General features: G+C 42.1%; 1 protein-coding gene across 4 annotated transcripts in view; it reads left to right on the forward strand.

Moving 5' to 3' along the window:
• LOC118507349 (5-hydroxytryptamine receptor-like) overlaps nucleotides 1–18,755 on the forward strand; it is a 99,345-nt gene that overhangs the window by 58,518 nt on the left and 22,072 nt on the right. For all 4 annotated transcript variants that reach the window (XM_036045754.1, XM_036045756.1, XM_036045755.1 and 1 more), the window contains exon 5: nucleotides 16,419–16,662. In XM_036045754.1, the coding sequence (XP_035901647.1) occupies nucleotides 16,419–16,662 (244 nt within the window). The remainder of the gene's footprint in view (nucleotides 1–16,418; nucleotides 16,663–18,755) is intronic.

An 18,755-nucleotide genomic window follows, 5' to 3' on the forward strand; every position in this document is an offset into this window, starting at 1 on the left:
TCGGTCAGGGAAAAAGAAGAATTTGGCCCTCGTTTTTCTATCCATAGAAATCATTTCACTTGACCGTATTCCTATTATCTGTTTGAGTACACTTTCAGATGATTTGTTTTCAACCAGATTATCTTGCAGTTGCGTGCAGATCTTTGAGTGAAAATCATTTTCATTTGATCTAATTGAAAATTTTCTTTCCTTCCTTATTCGCGAGGAATCATAGCTTTCAAGCTTTAGCTAACATTAAATAGAATTTCTAACCCTTATTTCCTAAAGCTTTCTCGACTTGGCCTACTTAAATCCTCCTAATCGATCGAATTTGGACCAGCAAATATAAGCTAATTTAACATTCTCCCCAAAATCTTCTACCATCTACCGGTACACAAAAGCTCCGTCACGCTTTATTAGCTCGCGTTACAGCTTCGTGTAATAAAACATGGGTAAAATCATTACACGCTTCCTTCTTTTTCAATTCACATTGTGAAGCACCTCCTCAACCCCAAAGAACCCCCCCCCCCTCCTCCCTCCCCCTGGAACCTGAACCAAAAACCTCAATTATGCTGCGAAAATTAAATTACTTTCCACTTCGCAGCACTTTGTGCCTGAAGTGTGCGTGTGCGGTTGATTGGTTCCGTTGTTCGGAAGTGGCCAAAAACATACACCCTTGTACGCTTGGTGTAATGGTTAAATTTTGGAGGCACAACCACTGCCACCACCATCGTAACCACACGGGCTCCTCCCTCAGGCACTGATTTATTCCGAATGCGAGCTCGGGTGGTTTTCAAGAAACTTGCCCGTATCGTCCTGTATTAAGCGATGCTTTTGTTGCGCAACATTGCTTGCTGTTGTAAGGCAGCGCGGGATCGGAAGGAAAGTTAAAGCAGCAAGTTTCCGGTGGCACAACGACCCGGAGGTCGTGGGCGGTATAGTAAGTTTGGCGCAAGGTACACAGCCACAGCTTCCGTCTCCAGGTTGGTGGGCCAGCCACGAGTTAGCTAAACCGTTTCCGGGGCGATCCTGACGAAAGGTTGAACAATATATCTGCCCACACCCTCATCTTTGGCCTAACGATGGAACCGCACCTAGTTTACGCTGAAACTGACACAATTAGCTCAGCTGCGGGCATAAAACCGTAGAGCGCCGCACGAGCTGGCAGTTGGGAACACCCCAAACCGTTGCCATCTAATCGAGGACGCTCGCCAGAGATGGCGGTGGGCGAAGCACCGTAGATGAAGCTCTCGAAATTGACGATTTATGATGTCTTTGGGAAGATTTAATACAACCGGCACTCGCGGGTTCGGTGCCATTTCGCGTGCTGCAAAGACATCGGCATCGTCCATCGTAGCGTGTACCGCTGTCCGAAGGTTCAAGAGCTCCCAATTGGAGGGGGTTTCTTCATCGATTCTGGCACACACACATACACACACACAGGGTGGAAAAATAACGCAGTCGGTGGATGGGTGAGCCACCGAGCTACCCAGAATGTGTCAGAAGTTATTGATAAATGGCCTAATGGGGCGTCATTTTCGCGCTCCAGTGCCCATACTTTGGGTTGGGAGTTTTTGGCGTTAGTCGGGATGGGAGCATTAGGAAATGAAGCGAGCCGGCCTTTTTCTATAACAATATACAGCGAGCGTGAAAACAAAATATTGGGCGGCACAAGAGCAACACCTCCGTTGGCTTCGGTCAGGCGCAAACGGCGTGTCGAGATGCGTAGCGCCTAGCAGGCGGTGTGGTATTGTGTGGGTCGGAAAGTTTGAAAAGGTTTTCTATTGTGTGCATAATTTAGTACAGTAGCGTGAGAGCGGGCTGATGAGTTAATAAAGAAAGAGTGTAGGGAACGATTAAAGTGTCTTAAATTATGTTAAAATAAAAGCTACCACTAAAAGATTTTTGTATGCCTTTATTCTTTCCAGCCTTACTTTAAAGGACAATGGAAGACCACTGACCTAATGAAGAGTTGGAAATGGAAACGCTTTAGACGATTGTTTTATATTTTTATTAGACATTACAAATAAAAGAAGGCTAAAGCCTGAAAAGATGAGAACAAAATTTTAGCTAAAGTGACCCTAATAATATTTAAAAAAGGGCCACATAATACGAGTACAGTTTTTTGTGTTAATTTAAATTGTCAATGTTTTATTGAGAATGAGTTGCATAAAATTTTCATAACAAATAAAACCAAGATAACAGTAAAAGCTAATTGTAATCATTTGCAACAAACTTTTGGACGCACCTAATGTAATAAAAAAAAAACCTAGCCGAAAACACCACCAAAGCTCGTGACCCGATTTAGCAATCCCCTGCTGTATGAAAAAATGGCATTAATAATCGTGTAGCATTGAAGATATGTATAAACATTATTTATTGCTGTTTGTCACACCCTAAGAAAATGGAATCGCAAACGGCTTTTCTAACGGCTCTACTGGCAAACTGATATGTGGTACTATTTTTTGACTAGAGCTTTCCCATTTTCATTCGATTAGTTGGAAAATGATAGCACAAAAAAGCACGCTATTTATAGCACGTAAAAATTAAATTAAATTTTTGAAAAATCTTCACGCAAGACCGAAGAAAAAGGGGAAAAACGGCTCTCTCCCCGTTAAAGGTTAGCATGCCACCGACATCAAAGTGTGACGCTGACCCCGGGGCCGATTCGTTAGTTTCGCAGACGAATTTTGCACTCACACTCAGTAGCACACGAATGCAGCAAATGGGAAAAATTCATTTAAAAGTGAATGAATTTCCCGGTATAAATTAAATACCATCGCATTAACTTTAATTCGTTCGTGAAAAAAAAGTGGTATTTTGTAACGGAGGAGCTGTGGCGGCCGACGGTTCAAAAGGAAAGTATGAAAGAATTCGTCCGTAAAGCGATGGCTGGGAGTGAAATTTGTAGCAGAACACAGCGCAATCGGACACTCTATCCCTGCCGCTGCCTGGGGTTTTTCCTCACGAGTTATCGTTAACGAGCGTTCGGTGGGCAATGCGTTCGGAGTGTTCCGTTCCGGCGGTTCTGCAGCTTTCTTCATTACATCCAGCTATTTCCGGTTGAATTCCAGTTCATGGACCGTAAATCAATTAAGCGGAAGTGCAACGGTCATTGTGAGAATCAATGTGAATAATTTGATTTCAACGCTTACAGTCAGAATTTCGGACCTGCACACAGACACACACAAACGCTCGGAAGTGCATTGCGGGTATTTTGGTTGGGTTTTTATCTGGAAATTCTCTATTCTAGCAGCCATAGTGGATTAAAAGATATTTAAGCAGGTTTTGCGCTTGCTCGTTGGAGTTACTGTGAAATCTCAAAAATGCAGCATGATAATGAAATGCTCAGGGTGAACGCTGTGCTTAATTGGATTAAGGTTTAGCTGAATAGTTCTGGGAATAAAAGCAGACGAATTTAATTACTTTTATAATTATAGGATGTAATTGTTGAGTTGGTTTGGTCAAAGTTGAAGTCCATAGAACGAAATTTCCAATTCTTAGTATATTTTACTAAAGCATTACTTCACTTTTATTATTTAATGCAGTACAGTACATGAAGCAGTACATGAAGTACAATAGCTTCTGTACCTAAGCAGTAGGGATGGGCAGATCCGATCATTGGCTTAATCGGATTTGTCAAGTTCGGATCACGGATTATCAGCTTCAAGTATTCTGAAAAAAATACCACTTGCAAATGTATTCAGTATCAAGTATGAATGGTATAGTTTTACACTAACCATCATCAGAGGTCCTCTGATCTACTTGAGAAGGAATCAGCACACAAGCCATAAGTCATATCAGGCAGTGTACATTCATTGTCTACATCCAATATCTGCTTTTACCATTCCCATCAGTGCCATTTTGCAGCTTAAACATTGAGGATTTACATCGGAAATAAGGCTGTCAAAGTGGTCATGGTCTCCGCAATGGCTCCAAGGCACATGGTTACAAGAAACGATGCTTGCAACTGTTCATGGCAGATTTCCATTTCAATAATACTCTCCTCATTGAATGTAAGGTTAAGGGCTGAATGCACAACACCCAATTAAACTCCAACCAACGACAAATGACTAGGAATTTCCTGAAGTGCTATGATTTTAACTTCATCAGCAGGCCTAATGTTGTCTTCCTGAAGGGTCGTGAAAAATCAAATACAGAAATTAGACTTGTGTTAAGGTCTACTGAGGTGGGCATACAAGAGACATAGAATTGGATAAATATTGTTGAGCTATTCAGGACAACCATGTCTTAGTTCTTTAAACATCAACCTACATTATTTTTTTTTAATAGTAAACCAATTAAATTCCTAACTAATACGCACCACCATTACTGGTTCATGTGTGGCTGACCTTCCAGCTTATAGCAACCAAATGCCACTCTCCCAAAGCCACGCAACCTTATTGCAAAATCAATGGAAAATTGTTTGAAAGATTATTTCATCCTCCGTTGCCCAGAACAGGGAAGCGTTTACCGAGGGCGGCGACGCACTTAACGTGCTGGAGCACTCGTCCGGGTCAACAAGCCATTGATTGGCTTTATTGGTCCTGTAGGCCGGCGGTTCATCACCGGCACACCGGCACAAAAGCGAAAGGAAGTGGTGCGTGTCACAACAAAGCATCTACACCTGGCCGGGGGGGAATGGGTAACTGTCAGTTGAGTTACTCCGGGAATTACCACAGTTGACAGGTGGAAAATTGAGTATATGGTATGGTGTGCCAACGCAAGTAAGAGGAACAAAAAAAGAGAGAGCCTTAGTACCCAAGTCCACTACTAAAGCAGTGCTGGTGACATTAAAGCTCATGGTGGTCGATGGTGGTGGTTAGCTTTAAGCGTTGATACGCTTATAAAAAGGGATTGGTTTTAGAATATGATTCTTTTGTTTTTCTCTCTCTCTCTCTCTCTCTTTTTCTCTCACTCTCTAGTCGTCATCCTTTCTACACAGTTTGTTGTAGCGATGATGAGCTGTTTTGCCTTGCAGGTGATATTATTTTTTCCGCCGTTGAAAGGATTCACTCAAGCCTAATGGTGTTGCGATGCAATTGTGGTCGTTGCCATACAAAGAGTGAACCGAACCGTTCGCACTATACGGGATGCCCGGCTTTGCGCAACATTGGACCATCGGTATCGTCAGCAGCAAGTCGTCGATTGAACTACCTTCCATTACCGCAATAACTCTGTGCGTGTGTGCGGACGCGCTGGAGCGTTGTGTTTATAGAGATTGATTACCAGACCCCGAACGGGAAATGCAATCATGGTGGAGTAAAACAAAAGTGTAAAAATAAAACACACTGATCCCTTTTCGCTCCGTTTTGCACCCCGGGTGTGGCGTCGGGGATTTGATGGATAATAAATAAATAAAATACCCTTACATCCGTGACGGAGGACGAACGGCGAACGCAAAAAAAAAGAACGAACACTGAAGTCCACTGAGACCGAGCCCGGCCGAGGTGATGGACAGGATTGATTACAAGGTTATGGACACAGTCAAGGCTGTGCGGATGCCCGTGATCGGGGATGCGAACCTGTAGTTTCAGCCTGTCTGTCGCAGTTACGGTAAAGATAAATATAATTCAAGGTACCGGTAACAGGTGTCACATTCGAGCAGCCAGCTGAGTCCCGGCTTTACAGTACCTTCTGACCGTTAGTCCTTTCTTTGTGTTGCTGTGTACCGAACAGGGGGTCTACCCCATACCCACCCGTCTTGATCATCATTAACCGAACGAAAGCGTGATACCGGGATTCGTTACTTTACAACCCCGAGGGCAAAAGGTGACGAAAATTACGCATCGAAAACCGACCGGACCGTCCCAACGAGCTGTCCAACGATAACGGACTTCATCAAACTAACTGTCACCTGAAGGATAATAAATTACACGGCACTGCTAGTACTCGGTTCTGTGTGCTGATGTGATGTGCCGCTCTCGATAAATCCCGTGTTTTTTTGTATTGTGTGGAATATTTGAAATCGGCTGTTTGTAAAGCCTGTCTGTAAAGTAGGACAAAATTTTCGGCGGTGATGATTCGTGTTTCCGTGTAGATAACGTTTTTGTAGGCTGCGAGCGAGCGTCACCCAATGATAGGCAATTAGTGGGGAAATAAGGGGATTAATAGAAGGATCGGTTGTGGGGTTCGGCAGTTCGGTGTTGGAGTTTTGGGAGGCTGGCAGCAATGTGCAAACACTGATGATTGATTTCTGAGGATCGACCATTTGAAGGATTGCGCCTGATCTTGTGACCTTGCGTTTCGTGATGGATGGATGAGTGGATGGTGGCGATAATTGAGATTGCTTTGCTGGGGTTTTATAGATATTTGCAGGGTTTTTTTTCTCTCTCTCAGTATGGTTGATAAGAGGCAAAAAGAAGAATGAAGGTATGAGAAGGCATTTAACTCTTTTTTCTTGGCAAAGTAAACAAATGGCAATTTCACCTGATCATATCATCATTCATTTTGGTAATGAAACCGTACTGTTAATAAAAAAAAAATTAGGCAGATCATGCCATTTAAAGGTAATGGAAAAGTGTATGCAGTACAACAAAGCTTTACAAGCGTATTTTATCGTGAGTATCGAAAATTGCATACTTTTAGGCGTTACATGCAATATAATGGCTTGGTTTTTGCAGATAAACAAAATTTATGACTCCTTCATGAATAAAAAAAAAAAAAACAGAATTGATTGTCTTATAAATTTTCATTTGTAATATTTTGCTTTGTAATTTTGCTCGTAAAAAAATAAATTTACGAGTAAAAAAATAAATTTAACTTTAATAAAGTTAAAAAAAAGAAGCTTTCCCTCAGATTTTCGCGATAATCAGGTGGTTTGCTTTAGCCTACATTTAGGCTTCTCTCTCTCTCTTTCTCTCTCTCTCTCGCTCTCTTCTTGGTAATTGCCTCGAATTACTAGATTTAATGATACTACGTAGTTGGATAGTCAGTCATCACTACGGGAGAACGGTTCGGATGGGATTTGAACCCCCGTCCTACTAATTAATTATTCGGCGCTTTGCTTCCACTATTCCACACTTCCACTTCACACTGAAATGGTACCAAATTTAATATCCTAATGAGCTGAACTAGTTCAATGCGTGTTGCCTAAAACCAGGCGTAAGAAATTTATACATAAAATTACACTTTCGCTGTTAATTTAAATTACAGTCTGAAATGTCCGGCCATACCCTTACTTTAAGACAGAAGAGTTTCATATCAAAGACATAGATTTCGAGATTTTTCACATAACCTTGAGTTATTTATTTGTTTTGTTCAGATATAAATATCGTCCACCATAAACAATAATTTACATTCCAACAGGCATTGGTTGATTTATTCACAGTTCCCTAACAGTTGACCGTATCGAAAAACCACTGCATATTCTACTTTTACGAGGGAAAAAACCCCAACGGTACAGCAAAACCCGACGAGAAACACCATTCATAGCTCGCTTCACGCACAAGGTTCGTCTGACAAATGGTGCGCGAGTGGTACAAACAATACGATTCCGGTTACTAGGTGCGTCTCCATTAGCCAACGTTATGGATCGGTTTTCAGCCTCAGCTGACCGGTACACCCGGTACCGATTTGATGTCCTTGTTGGGCGATGGCGGACTCACACCCGTACACACGCACGCAACAAATCAAGACAGACAAGCGGTCGTAATGGACCGAGCCCTGAAATCGTCATCAATGTGATTGAAGGTCGCCCGTAAAAAAGGACAGTAATTTGATTTTCTATAGTTTCGATTTTACTTTCCGTCCGGATGGTTTGCGGGATGGTGGTAAGTAGGGGAAAGGATGCGGCTGGAGACAGATGCGTTGTTTTTCCCCTTGCTTCAGGGTCAATCAGAGAAAAAATACAGTACACCAAAACAATCGATTTAATGTTTTGTGGTTTTCATATGGTTTTGCTTTCATGGCGACGGCGATGTCGCTATGAATGAATGGTAAGCGTTTTTGTTGCTTTTGTACTAGAGAATGTTTTGTGCTGGGGAGTTTTTACTATAAAATCAATGGTAATAAATTAATTGAACAATAGCGAGCGGTTTTCTCTTTGTTTTATCGTAATCAATTTCATATTATACGATGGAGACAAACAAAAAATCATAGCTGATGTAGCCGATATTGTGATTATGCCGAGTGTTATTACATTTCTTCTTCTCATTTTTTAACTTGGTTTAATACATTACCTTCCTTTAATATAATCATCTTCTTCTTTCTTGGCCTTACGACCTCCTAGGTCGTGCCTACCATTTCTGGCTTACTAGAATTACTGATACCAAGCATAATTAGATAGTCAGCTCATACTTGGGGGGAACGGTCCAGATGAGATTTGAACCCCGGTCCTGATGTGTGATGACTGGCGCCTTCATCACACCTACCGCCTCCTTGACATTTTTAAATAAAAAAAAATCAGTAGAATTCTTGTCTATTTTTAGACCGCGTTATACCGATAAAATGAAGTAGAATGATCGTGTTAGCGGTGGAAAATTCGATCGTTCTTCATCTTCCCTTGTATCAGCTTTGCGAATCTTTCCTCTTTCACTCCTCTTTCACTCCTAGTTACTTTACTTTGCTCCTGCAGAGACGCAAAGCACAATGTCACTGGGATCAAGTTCTTGTTTTTCCTTGCCGCTTTTTGCAACTATAACTTTCCAGTTTTCAAAAGCTCTTCAAACCACCATCAGGGAAAGAGGTTTTTCCCTTCCGGGCGGGCTATCCTATATTTACAGCGACCCATCTTTTCCAATTATAACTTGTTGAACTTTTGTCTTTTCGGCAGCACACAAATACGTGTCCTGTGAAGTGGTTCCCCCCCCCCCGCATTTCCCCTTCCACAGGCGCACACAAGAAAAAAAAAGAGTTAAACTCGATAGAAAACCCGCTTCACGATGACCGGAAAACCTCTGTCTTGGTGGGTTTTTTTGTTAATGGACATTGTTCAACCTACATTTTGTTTCGGTGTTTCGGGAAAACTTCCGGTTTAGAGGGGATGTTTTTTTTCGCTCTCTCTCTCTGTCTCTCTCCCCGATGGTGACTTCGAGCAAAGGAGAAGGAACTTTTGGAGGGGGTTTTGTATCCTTTTGTTCTGTCGAAATGACACCAGGCAACCGGTGACGTGATAATAATTTTTCCACTCGTGACACTGTTGACGTCACGCGGTTCCTTCACCTGATCATTAGGGAGGGACGAGCGCCATCCAGACGAAACGAAACCCTTTTTTTTCGGGGGAATCTCGGAACCGACCGCTTCGCTTTTGTTGATTGTGATCTAATTATTAATACTCGTGAGAGGGGATGGAGTGCGTGATTTAGGGTTCTTTGTTTCGTGGAAAATTCAACGGTTATTTTCGGTTCCCGGAAATCGGGGGTGACCCTTCCTTTACGCGCGTGGGTCACAAAAATTAGGTTGCTCAAATATTAAGAACGCTTCACTTACGGACGTTGGAAAATGGTCGTTGGCCCATTCGTTGCGGAGTCTTCTCACGTCTTCGAGCATCATATTCGTTTCCGGTTCCATAAATAGTGTGTCCTAAAATAAATTAAACAGTAATTGATGCCGTCCCCATTCGTTTTGCTTGACCCGGAGAAACACTGACGCATGCACAACTTTCTTACGATCCCATGCTTTTCGAATTGGCGACACATGTCTGCTAAATGGAAACGGGCTATTGATCATCAGCCGTAGATTAAACGGCTCTGGGGCGTGTCGTACTTGTTGCCGAGGTTCAGGCTTCAAGACTCACCTCTGCGGAAAAGGAGGATCCCAACAAGGTTGATTTCAATGTATTAATTAATTTTCCATCCAACCCATCACTAATGGCGGTTCGGGTGCTAAGCAAGCGGCTCGTGCTGGGACAATTTATTATGCCGGACATGGCCGGGGGAAGTTTGATTGAAATAAAAGCCTCGCCAAGAGCAGCAGGCGTGAATGAAAATGAGGCAGACCGAATGAGCGGCGTGAGAGATAGTTAAGTTTATGTGTGTTTTTAGAGCTGAGACCGACATTTGTAAGGACCCGAGTATGCTGTTGCCAAGGAGCAGAATAAGCGTCTGAAAGATGTTGGGGTCGAGGATGTTTGAAGCGATGTTTTTGAGGCATCTCAAATAAGTAAGGACATCTACCATATTCTTTTTATGATCTCTAGAGACATATCAGTAACTTTGAAGATCAAAATGCAGTTATCAAGTGAGTTTTCATTGAAAAATAAACTATATCTGACTCACATAAGTCTACTTCTTGAACTACAGCTAGCTGACATCTCAGGGCTCAACACAACTTATCCTATATTTATCTATGGTTTTAGACATTTTCAATTTTAAATTCGAAGTCACTGGGAAGACTAAAAGTCTTCCTTTTACAAAACGTTAATAGAATATGTGGCAATTCCATTTGGGATATCTATTCTTTATCTAAAATAAAGCATAATTAAAGGCATGAAATGGTACATTGTGAACTCCTTAAAAGGTTCAATTTAATTCTTAAAGCTTATCGTATAGCTAATAAAATCACCACCAAGAAGCTGAAAAGATTCCATTCAAATCTTCAGCTAAATGAATTATCTGGGGAAATAACATTTAAACTTCTTCCAAAAACGTTCTACCTTTTGCAGTAACGGTGAACCAGAATTTAAGCTCAGGAATGTTCCCAAAAAGTTACCACCCCAGCACAACCACCTGATCCACCAGCAGCAGTAGCAGCAACAGCAGCTAGAACGCTGAAAACTGCAAAAGCTATTAACAGACAAATAAACTAATTATCCCGAACAGTTTCCCGAGCCTCACCTACTCCAGATGCGGATACGGCAACACCATCGCTTATCGTATCCCGAGTGTCGTTAAAAAGTATGTACCCAGCAAGTGTAGCCCGTACTGCGCTGGACCGAAAGACGACTTTCGACGGTCAAGTTTTCTGTTCGGTGTGTTACACTGGCATAAATGGTCACTGGCGAAGGAAAGTGGTGGAGTCAGTGAAATCGCTTTTTAGAAAGTTTCGCACTTTCTTGCCCCATCGATTCCGCTCCTGGCCGTGGTTCGAACCTTCAGGCAGCAGGATGTGCGCTGTCGTCTGTAAGCGATTCATATTGGAAAAGTTTGAATGCGTTTGAAATGCTGCTACCGTTCCACCGTATTAGCTAGCACCGTTCGCTTTGTGTTTGGAATGGCAAGCTTTCGGATGCTTCGATCGAAATCGATCGGAAGGAAGTGGGTGACGGTGATTGGTTTGTTCTATTTTTAGAAAGATAAAATTTTGTTTTATGGTGTAAAGATCTATGGTCTATACATAGGACATGCTTGAGAGAGGCTGAATTATTGTAAATAAGTTTTATTTATCATAAACTAATGACATTTTTTATAAGGTTGTTCCTCTGACCGGGAACAAAAACTACCGTGACATGTTTTTGATAAACAACATTTAAACTAAATTTAAAAAAAATCCTCATAACAGCTTTCAATATGAATGTGATATTATGTGAATAATGTTTTAAAGTAAATAGTCATTTCAAAGCTAATCAATTAGTAAGTTAGTGAAAACTCCTGGATAAACTCATTAAGAAATATAAAGGAATATAGGAATATAGGAATATAGCATAGAAAGGAATGAACTAGTCTCTTGCTTCTCTCGAAAAAATGCCTAAATGTATGCAATTAGATTTTTTGTCTTTTTTATTGGTAAAAGTTTCTTGAAGGGCCCCCCTAGAAGTCTTTTCTTTGCAGCACTGTGAGCTGTGACTTTTGTTGTACAATGTGATTTCTGTGTGGTCGAAAATTGTTTGATATATACATCGTGCATTGTAGCTTAACACTGTTAGTGTACACCGAGTAGAACAAGATAATATACATTGTAACAAGTGATTTACCCGGCTAAAATTCTTCTTTTGCCTTTACTGAATATCTGTCCTTGGTAACAAGAATCCATCGAAAAAATACGCCGTTGTCGTCCTAGAACGTCGTGCAAGTTATAGGCCAGATTGTCCACACTTTATGTGTCCGCGAATAAGTACAAATACTCCTAGGCCAAAAGACTGCTGAGGATTGTGGGGAGAGGGTGAGAAGAGGATTTAATCGAATGGCAAGCAATATTTCATTTGACTATGTTCAAAATTTTAGCCCACACTGAAAGCACACTGTGAAGCCTTCGCAACGTGTACTGCGGTTTGCATACTGTTAGGCGCATAACGTAAAGTGACGAAAAAATTCGTTAGTGGAGGGCGAGAGACCTTCTCGAGTCTTTTACCAAAGAGATTTTTTTAAAATGACGATACTTCGTCAAATAAAGGAAAGGCTATGCATATGTTTTGCATACCTTTAGGCTGATGCATCGTTATAATCATTTAGAAAAACGCCGTTATGAATGGTTCATTATTTCCGGTCGTAGAAATAAAAGTTGACATCGTAGATGAATTATTCTCCTTATTTTATTTATTATTTTCTGAGTGAAAATGTCAAAACAGGCAATATATTTCCATATCTTCTTATACTAGTTGACAAAATCTCCCATTTATTACCGACTGGCTCCACTTGATCGCTATGAATAACCTAATCTTCAACCTACCACCTCACATGTGCGTATTTGGCGCAGACTTTATCAAACCCGGTCCCTCGTCACTCACCCAGCCCAGTGACTCGGATCGGATGGGTTGCATTAAAATTGAAATAGGAAGATCGGAGGAGCAAAACAACAAAAAATACCGAAATAATATATTTCCCCCATCCGCACTATTTTCAACTACCGGATTTACGTCATTCAGCTGTCAGCATTCGAGCCTGACGAAGCTGTTACCGATACCGCCGTACAGTCGTGCAACTGTCTAACAAACGATGACACTTTCTATTACCGTTTTGCTACCGAGCCCGACATCAGCCCACCAGCGGGGAGTTGGTTCTGTCCTTTCTTTGGCCTACAAATCCTCCTAGAGCGTACAGGGAGACGAGATTTTGGAATTTAATTCTAGATAATTGCCCCACACAGACGTCGGATAGTGAGAAAATAGCTTCTCAAACTTTTCACTGCTAGAATCAAGCTTTGAATAAAAATTTTCGGACGTCGAATGCTAAAATGCCCTTAAATCTCAAAACGTACCCAGAATCTCCTGAAGCCGAACAATAGTTTGTCATGTTTTTGGAAGCAAAACCAAAGCTCAGCATGACACACGGGAGGCGATAAGAGTGATTTGATTGGTTTCTCTTCACCATCGGATGGCAAACATCACGGTGCGGGAAGTATTATTTCACCGAAGTTTTCGTTTCTTTTGCTGCTGTTTGGTTCGCTTTTCTGACCCGGACACGATCGGCACGTCAGACAGTTGGTGTCTGTCTGTCAATTTTTTGCTGCTACCATCGTTTAACAACGCAACCCACCTTCCAGGATACATATCAATGTGTAGGGATTCGTCAAAAAATCCATCAAATGTCGTCGTCGTCAACGTCGCCCATCCGACCGGTCATGTCTTGAGAGTCAGCAAGTTATCCGACCATCCCATCAGCTCGCCCATTCGCAGGCACACCGCACCGTTCTATCTACACCGGTTCAGCGTGGTTCGGCAGGGAAGATCCTTGGACGATAATCCATTTTGTCACGTTTTCGGTTTCGCTTTTTCCAGCTCCGGACGCTTCTGTGTGGCATTTGTTGCTGGCCTCGCTTAAGGCGTCCGACAAAGCGACTAGTCGAGAGTTTTGAGGAGCTTGCTTTTTTTGTGTGTGTGTCGTTTCATTTTTTGATCCAGAAGGTTGAAGAAGATAAACCCTCCGAATAAGTTTCCTCAGAAACTGTCGGTCCCCTCCCACTTGCAGGGGGAAATGTTTTTGGTCCTCACCCCACCCCGAGGGAGGGTTTCTCTAATCCTGCGTGTTATTGTAACATGACCAACAAACCAAGCAAAAAGAAGGAAACAGAAAAAGTACACCATCGAGAGCCGGTTTAAACTTATCTCGGGATTGAGGCTGCTTTAGAGCTTCTGCGATGGAGGATTAAGCATTCTTTTTTGCATTGGTCGGGCTTGGTGTTAGCTTTTGTGCACTTCAATTTCTACCGATCGAATGTATCAATCCCAACCGGAGCGGAGGGCTGCGGGCCATAGTTGGTCTTTAAGCTTCAAGACTTTCCCTTTTCATAAACAAAACCCATTCTTGGAGCTGGGTTGGTTTAGCCTCCGGATGGGATGGGGCAATCGGTTCGGGATGGGTTTTTACTTTCGTTCTTCAGTTATTGTGTACATCGACGTTTCCAGTCGACTAAACTGGCAAACCGAAGGCGTGGAGAAGATTCTCGGAAAACTCCATCTCGGAACGTGCCCGAACGTGGTGCCGCTGCTACGGTGCTACGTTCTGGGAAAAATCTCAGCCAGCAAGAGATTCGGTTCGGTTGAATACTTCGAATTTAAAGTAGTCTTAATTATGGCTTAAAATGTCTACGGTGTGTGTGTGTGTGCGTGGCGCTGTCTGCTGTGTGACGGGGAGCAGTTGAGCACTCGATCGTATATAAAAAGCCATGGAAATGTGGAAATGTGGTGCTTCGGTTGATGATTGTATAAAGTCGGTGCCGGCCGGTAATTCTAGGTAATTGAGGAATTGCTGTGTTCATTATGTTGAGTGAAGGAAAAAATATACAACAGCACGTTGGAAATGTATTTCGGAAACGTCGACAAAAGGCGGCGGGAAAGTTAAAAGGTAACGCGTAATTTGGTAGGATTGATCGTGACGTGAGTCAAACGCTGTAAAATGATGTATTAATTGGAAGATGAATTTATTGCGATTGATTAAAATAAACTGAAGCGCTCGAACGGCATAAAGAGCTGGATAATTAAACCTGAGAGTATTTATTTACGGTTGAATAAATGCGCCTAAAACTATGCAAATTTTCTACCCTTGAAGGTATTTTTGAACTTGATGAAGCTCAATATCATTAGCTGCTTTTATGGGTTTATAATTGAATATTGCTTTATGATTGAATATATTCAAAAGTTGAAGAAATTTCTCTTCTTCTTCTTCTGTGGCCTAGCGAACTCTTAACTAGACTTAATGATAACACTGTGTTGGATACTCAGTCCTCACTACGGGAAACGGTCCGGATGGGATTTGAGCCCCGGACTTGCCGTATAAACACTTGAAGAAATGTGTACACCCATGAAACACTGTTACACGCCAAAGTTGTCGCAAATGTGAAAATATTCCTCAAAGAACTCTTGTCGCTATTCTAGGATATGCTGCCAGAGTGAAATCATCTGGAAAGTTTTGAACGATTTGTTGAACATCAAATTCAATGCCCATCATCATGCTTGTTGGTTCTCGTTAAAGTTATAGGTCAGCAATTTTTGTCACAGATTTTTCAACATAAAATAGGTCGTTATCGTGAAGGAAGATGACTTTCTTTTAATTATTTGCTTTGGCTGGTGTTTTGTGAATCATTCAAATTACTTCAGGCGTCGTTAGACAATTTCTATACCTTTTTTGTAAGATGTCAAGCGCTTTTTTCCTAGATACCTTACTCTCTCCCTCTCTTTCTCTCTCTCTTTCAAAGCATGCATAAAATTGTTTAGTTGGCCCTATGCTGTTTCTTTCCTTTAAATAAATGTATTTAGATTTTCTCAACATCTGTCACGCTTTGAAAGCAATGATTTAGCCATACTGAACATATCTGCCCTCTCTTCTTTCTTTTGATCGTTCTGAAAGCATGTGGATTTCCATGTTTTTCTGCTTAATCATTCAACATTTAGCATCATCTTAGTTGTGAATGAGAAATTTATTCCTCAGGGACAACCTGGTCACATTGCTATTAGCAAGAGCTTTTCTCCAAAAAAACCTTCCCAAACGCAACAAAACGGACCTCCACTTCTGTCAGCTCTATCAGTAGTTCCATTAAAATGTAAATTGCTTTATTACATTTTCACAACACACATCATTCCTCAATCGCGTACACCATTTTACCAAAGCATAGTCATTTAAAAATGACCGCCCATCAACCAAACAATCAGCCCACGTTTTTCGCAAAAAAACCGTTTGCTCCATTACATTAACATCCTTTTTTAAATAAATTGCACAATATCTCCCAGTTCGAGTAGTGGCTTTGTAGGGCGGAACCCACCACTAAGACCACCACCAATAGCCCCAAAGTGCGGTTAAACGATTGACGGTGTGGTATTTCAGCAAATGCGCCGTTTTTTATTGCACCGGAAGGATATATGTTCGGCCCCTCTACAAACAGTATGGTTATTTCGTTTGTCTGCTTCCTTTTGTTCCTGAGGGTGTTTAATCGTAAGCAAAATATAAATGACTCCACTCATTGGGCTCATAAAATAATCATAAACTCGCTCCTGCCCGATTGCATCGTCAGCCTCAATCAATCAAACAAGTTCAAGCGCGTCGGGTTCGTCGCCTGCATTCTTCCCTTCAGAAATCCACCTTTACTTACGCACAGATTTCTTCATCTCTTCTACGGCCTTCTTGCAGGAAATGTGTTCGTTATAGCGGCCATCTTGCTCGAGCGAAATCTGCAAAGCGTTGCGAACCATCTGATACTGTCGCTGGCCGTGGCGGATCTACTTGTTGCCTGTCTGGTGATGCCGCTCGGTGCCGTGTACGAGGTGTCGAAGGAGTGGCGACTCGGGGCCGACCTGTGCGACATGTGGACGTCGAGCGATGTGCTGTGCTGCACCGCCTCCATCCTGCATCTGGTAGCCATCGCGCTGGACCGGTAAGTGCTTTTCGCCGTAATTCGATCGAAGTGTGTGTGTGTGTGTGTCTGTCTAACGCCATCCGGATGCGCTGCCGAAGGAGCAAAGTGTCTATCGATTACCAGTGGCAGTTCCAGCAAACTGCGCTTCTTGGCAGTTCAACAGAACAGCTACCGTGCTTAAGTAAGCCGTGAAGATACGTGTAAAGGGGGTATTATTGGCACCACCGGTGCTGTGTATTAATTTTCCGGAAAGCTTTCCAGCCCGGGTAGTCGGGCAAAACTCGCCTCGAATGCCTTAGGAACTTATGAACTCCTTTCTCGGTGCTTACATGTGCGATGTTTTCTTTACCAACCCGAGATGCCTTCAGATTGATTTCTCAAACATTTTATCGCAATATCTTCAAGCGGCTCCGAAAGCCTATGGAAGGCTGGCTTTCCTTTGGTACGAGGCACAAACAACCGGAGGAAATCGATTCAATTCAACTCGTCCGAATCTGCTCGAGTGAAGCAAATTCGTAATACCGATTTCCGGCAGATGCCACACATCTCGCTCCATCCATCCCATCCCGCTTACCCACCATTTTGTTTATTTTCTTAAACCCAAACAACTTCGCACCGTCTGTAAGAACCCCACCGGGACAAAAATTGGCAAAAGGGCGGGCGCCAACCACTCCGAAAGATGAAATCTTTCGCACTAGATCATCTTTAATTCTGTCGAGTTGTTTTTCTGTTGCTGCTGCTTGAAAGCCCACGAACAGGCCTTCCTACCCTGGAGGGATCGAAGATTGACATGAAGGTAGAACGATTTTTGCTAACATATGCAGGATCAAGCCTGGTTTCGGCGGGCAGAGAAAGTTTTCCCCCCGTTTTTGCGTTGTTTTGCAACTGTTACCTGTTCCCTGAGCCGTTCTGCTTTTGACGTGGCGTTAGCGAAAGCCCCACCGCTCGCGTAAGGCTGTCGGAGCTAACAGATCCAATCCATCATGTGTCTGTAGGAGTATGAGAAGACTATGATATGCTTACCTTTGTGCATGGTTATGGGTTTTGGGTTCAGTGAGCCGTAGGATGAGCCGTACCGGAGAAGGATCTCTTTATTATACTTGCTTCCCTTTTTGGGGGGGTGGACATGGTCCGTGGCTCCAGAGTGGTCATTGGTATTGACTAGGTGTGCTTTATTTTTCGCAAAAAACTAACATGAACTTCACAAGGTACAGTACCGATTTTGAAACCAAGAGAGCTGTAAGGTTCTTCTTAAGATGTGCTAGAATTTCATGAGCTAAAGTATCGCTGAAGAGAAAATACATTCATAATGCAGCTGCTGCTTTGAAGTACAGCATTGCATCTGAATGTGCTGCGCATGCATAAGATGTTTGCTACCATTTATGTATATTGATGTCTAAGGCAGAGTGCTAGAAAGGGTAAATTAATATGGAAATTATCCTTGCTATGACCAGATTCAGGCTGAACTACCATGGTACTAATGCCGTCTTGCTAAAGTTAAGGTGTTGCACTGGAGAAACGTCTTTTGAATGATTTCAAAGAGATGCTCGATAGCAAGTTAAATAAAAGAGCCTCTCGCAACATCATTACAAGGCTGTCGTACAGTACACAGTGGTATTGAGGCTGAATAAAATTTTAATAATATTGTTTAAAATAATTGAATTATTAATATCGAACACCTTAAAAATGGATTTCTTAGAGTTTGCAATCGGAAAGTTAAAATTGCTTCCGTTTTTTAATCGTTTATTTATAGAGACTTTGGGTCTTTGAGACCACATTCACCACTTTAAAAAGCTTATGTGATTTCATTCCCCGAACGCTAGGCTGACTACTTTGCTACGGGTAAAATCATGTCACACAAAACAAGAAATGGCAGGCCAAGATCTCTCGAGGTTGTAGTGTCAAGGAAGAAGAAGAAATTCGTGGAAAATTAAATCAATTTGGAAATTTCTTCAAATTATTTGCTCATACGTTTTTTTTCATGTGATTGCTCAGCAGACTAAAATTTAATAGGACTTGTCATTACCTTAATGAGCTGGAATTGCCACAATTGACTTTTTTGCTGTATCGTTATCTGGTTTATATCCTTATAAATATCAAGTCGTTTGTTT

This window comes from Anopheles stephensi, chromosome 2 (assembly GCF_013141755.1).
Source record: "Anopheles stephensi strain Indian chromosome 2, UCI_ANSTEP_V1.0, whole genome shotgun sequence".
Lineage (NCBI taxonomy): Eukaryota > Metazoa > Arthropoda > Insecta > Diptera > Culicidae > Anopheles > Anopheles stephensi.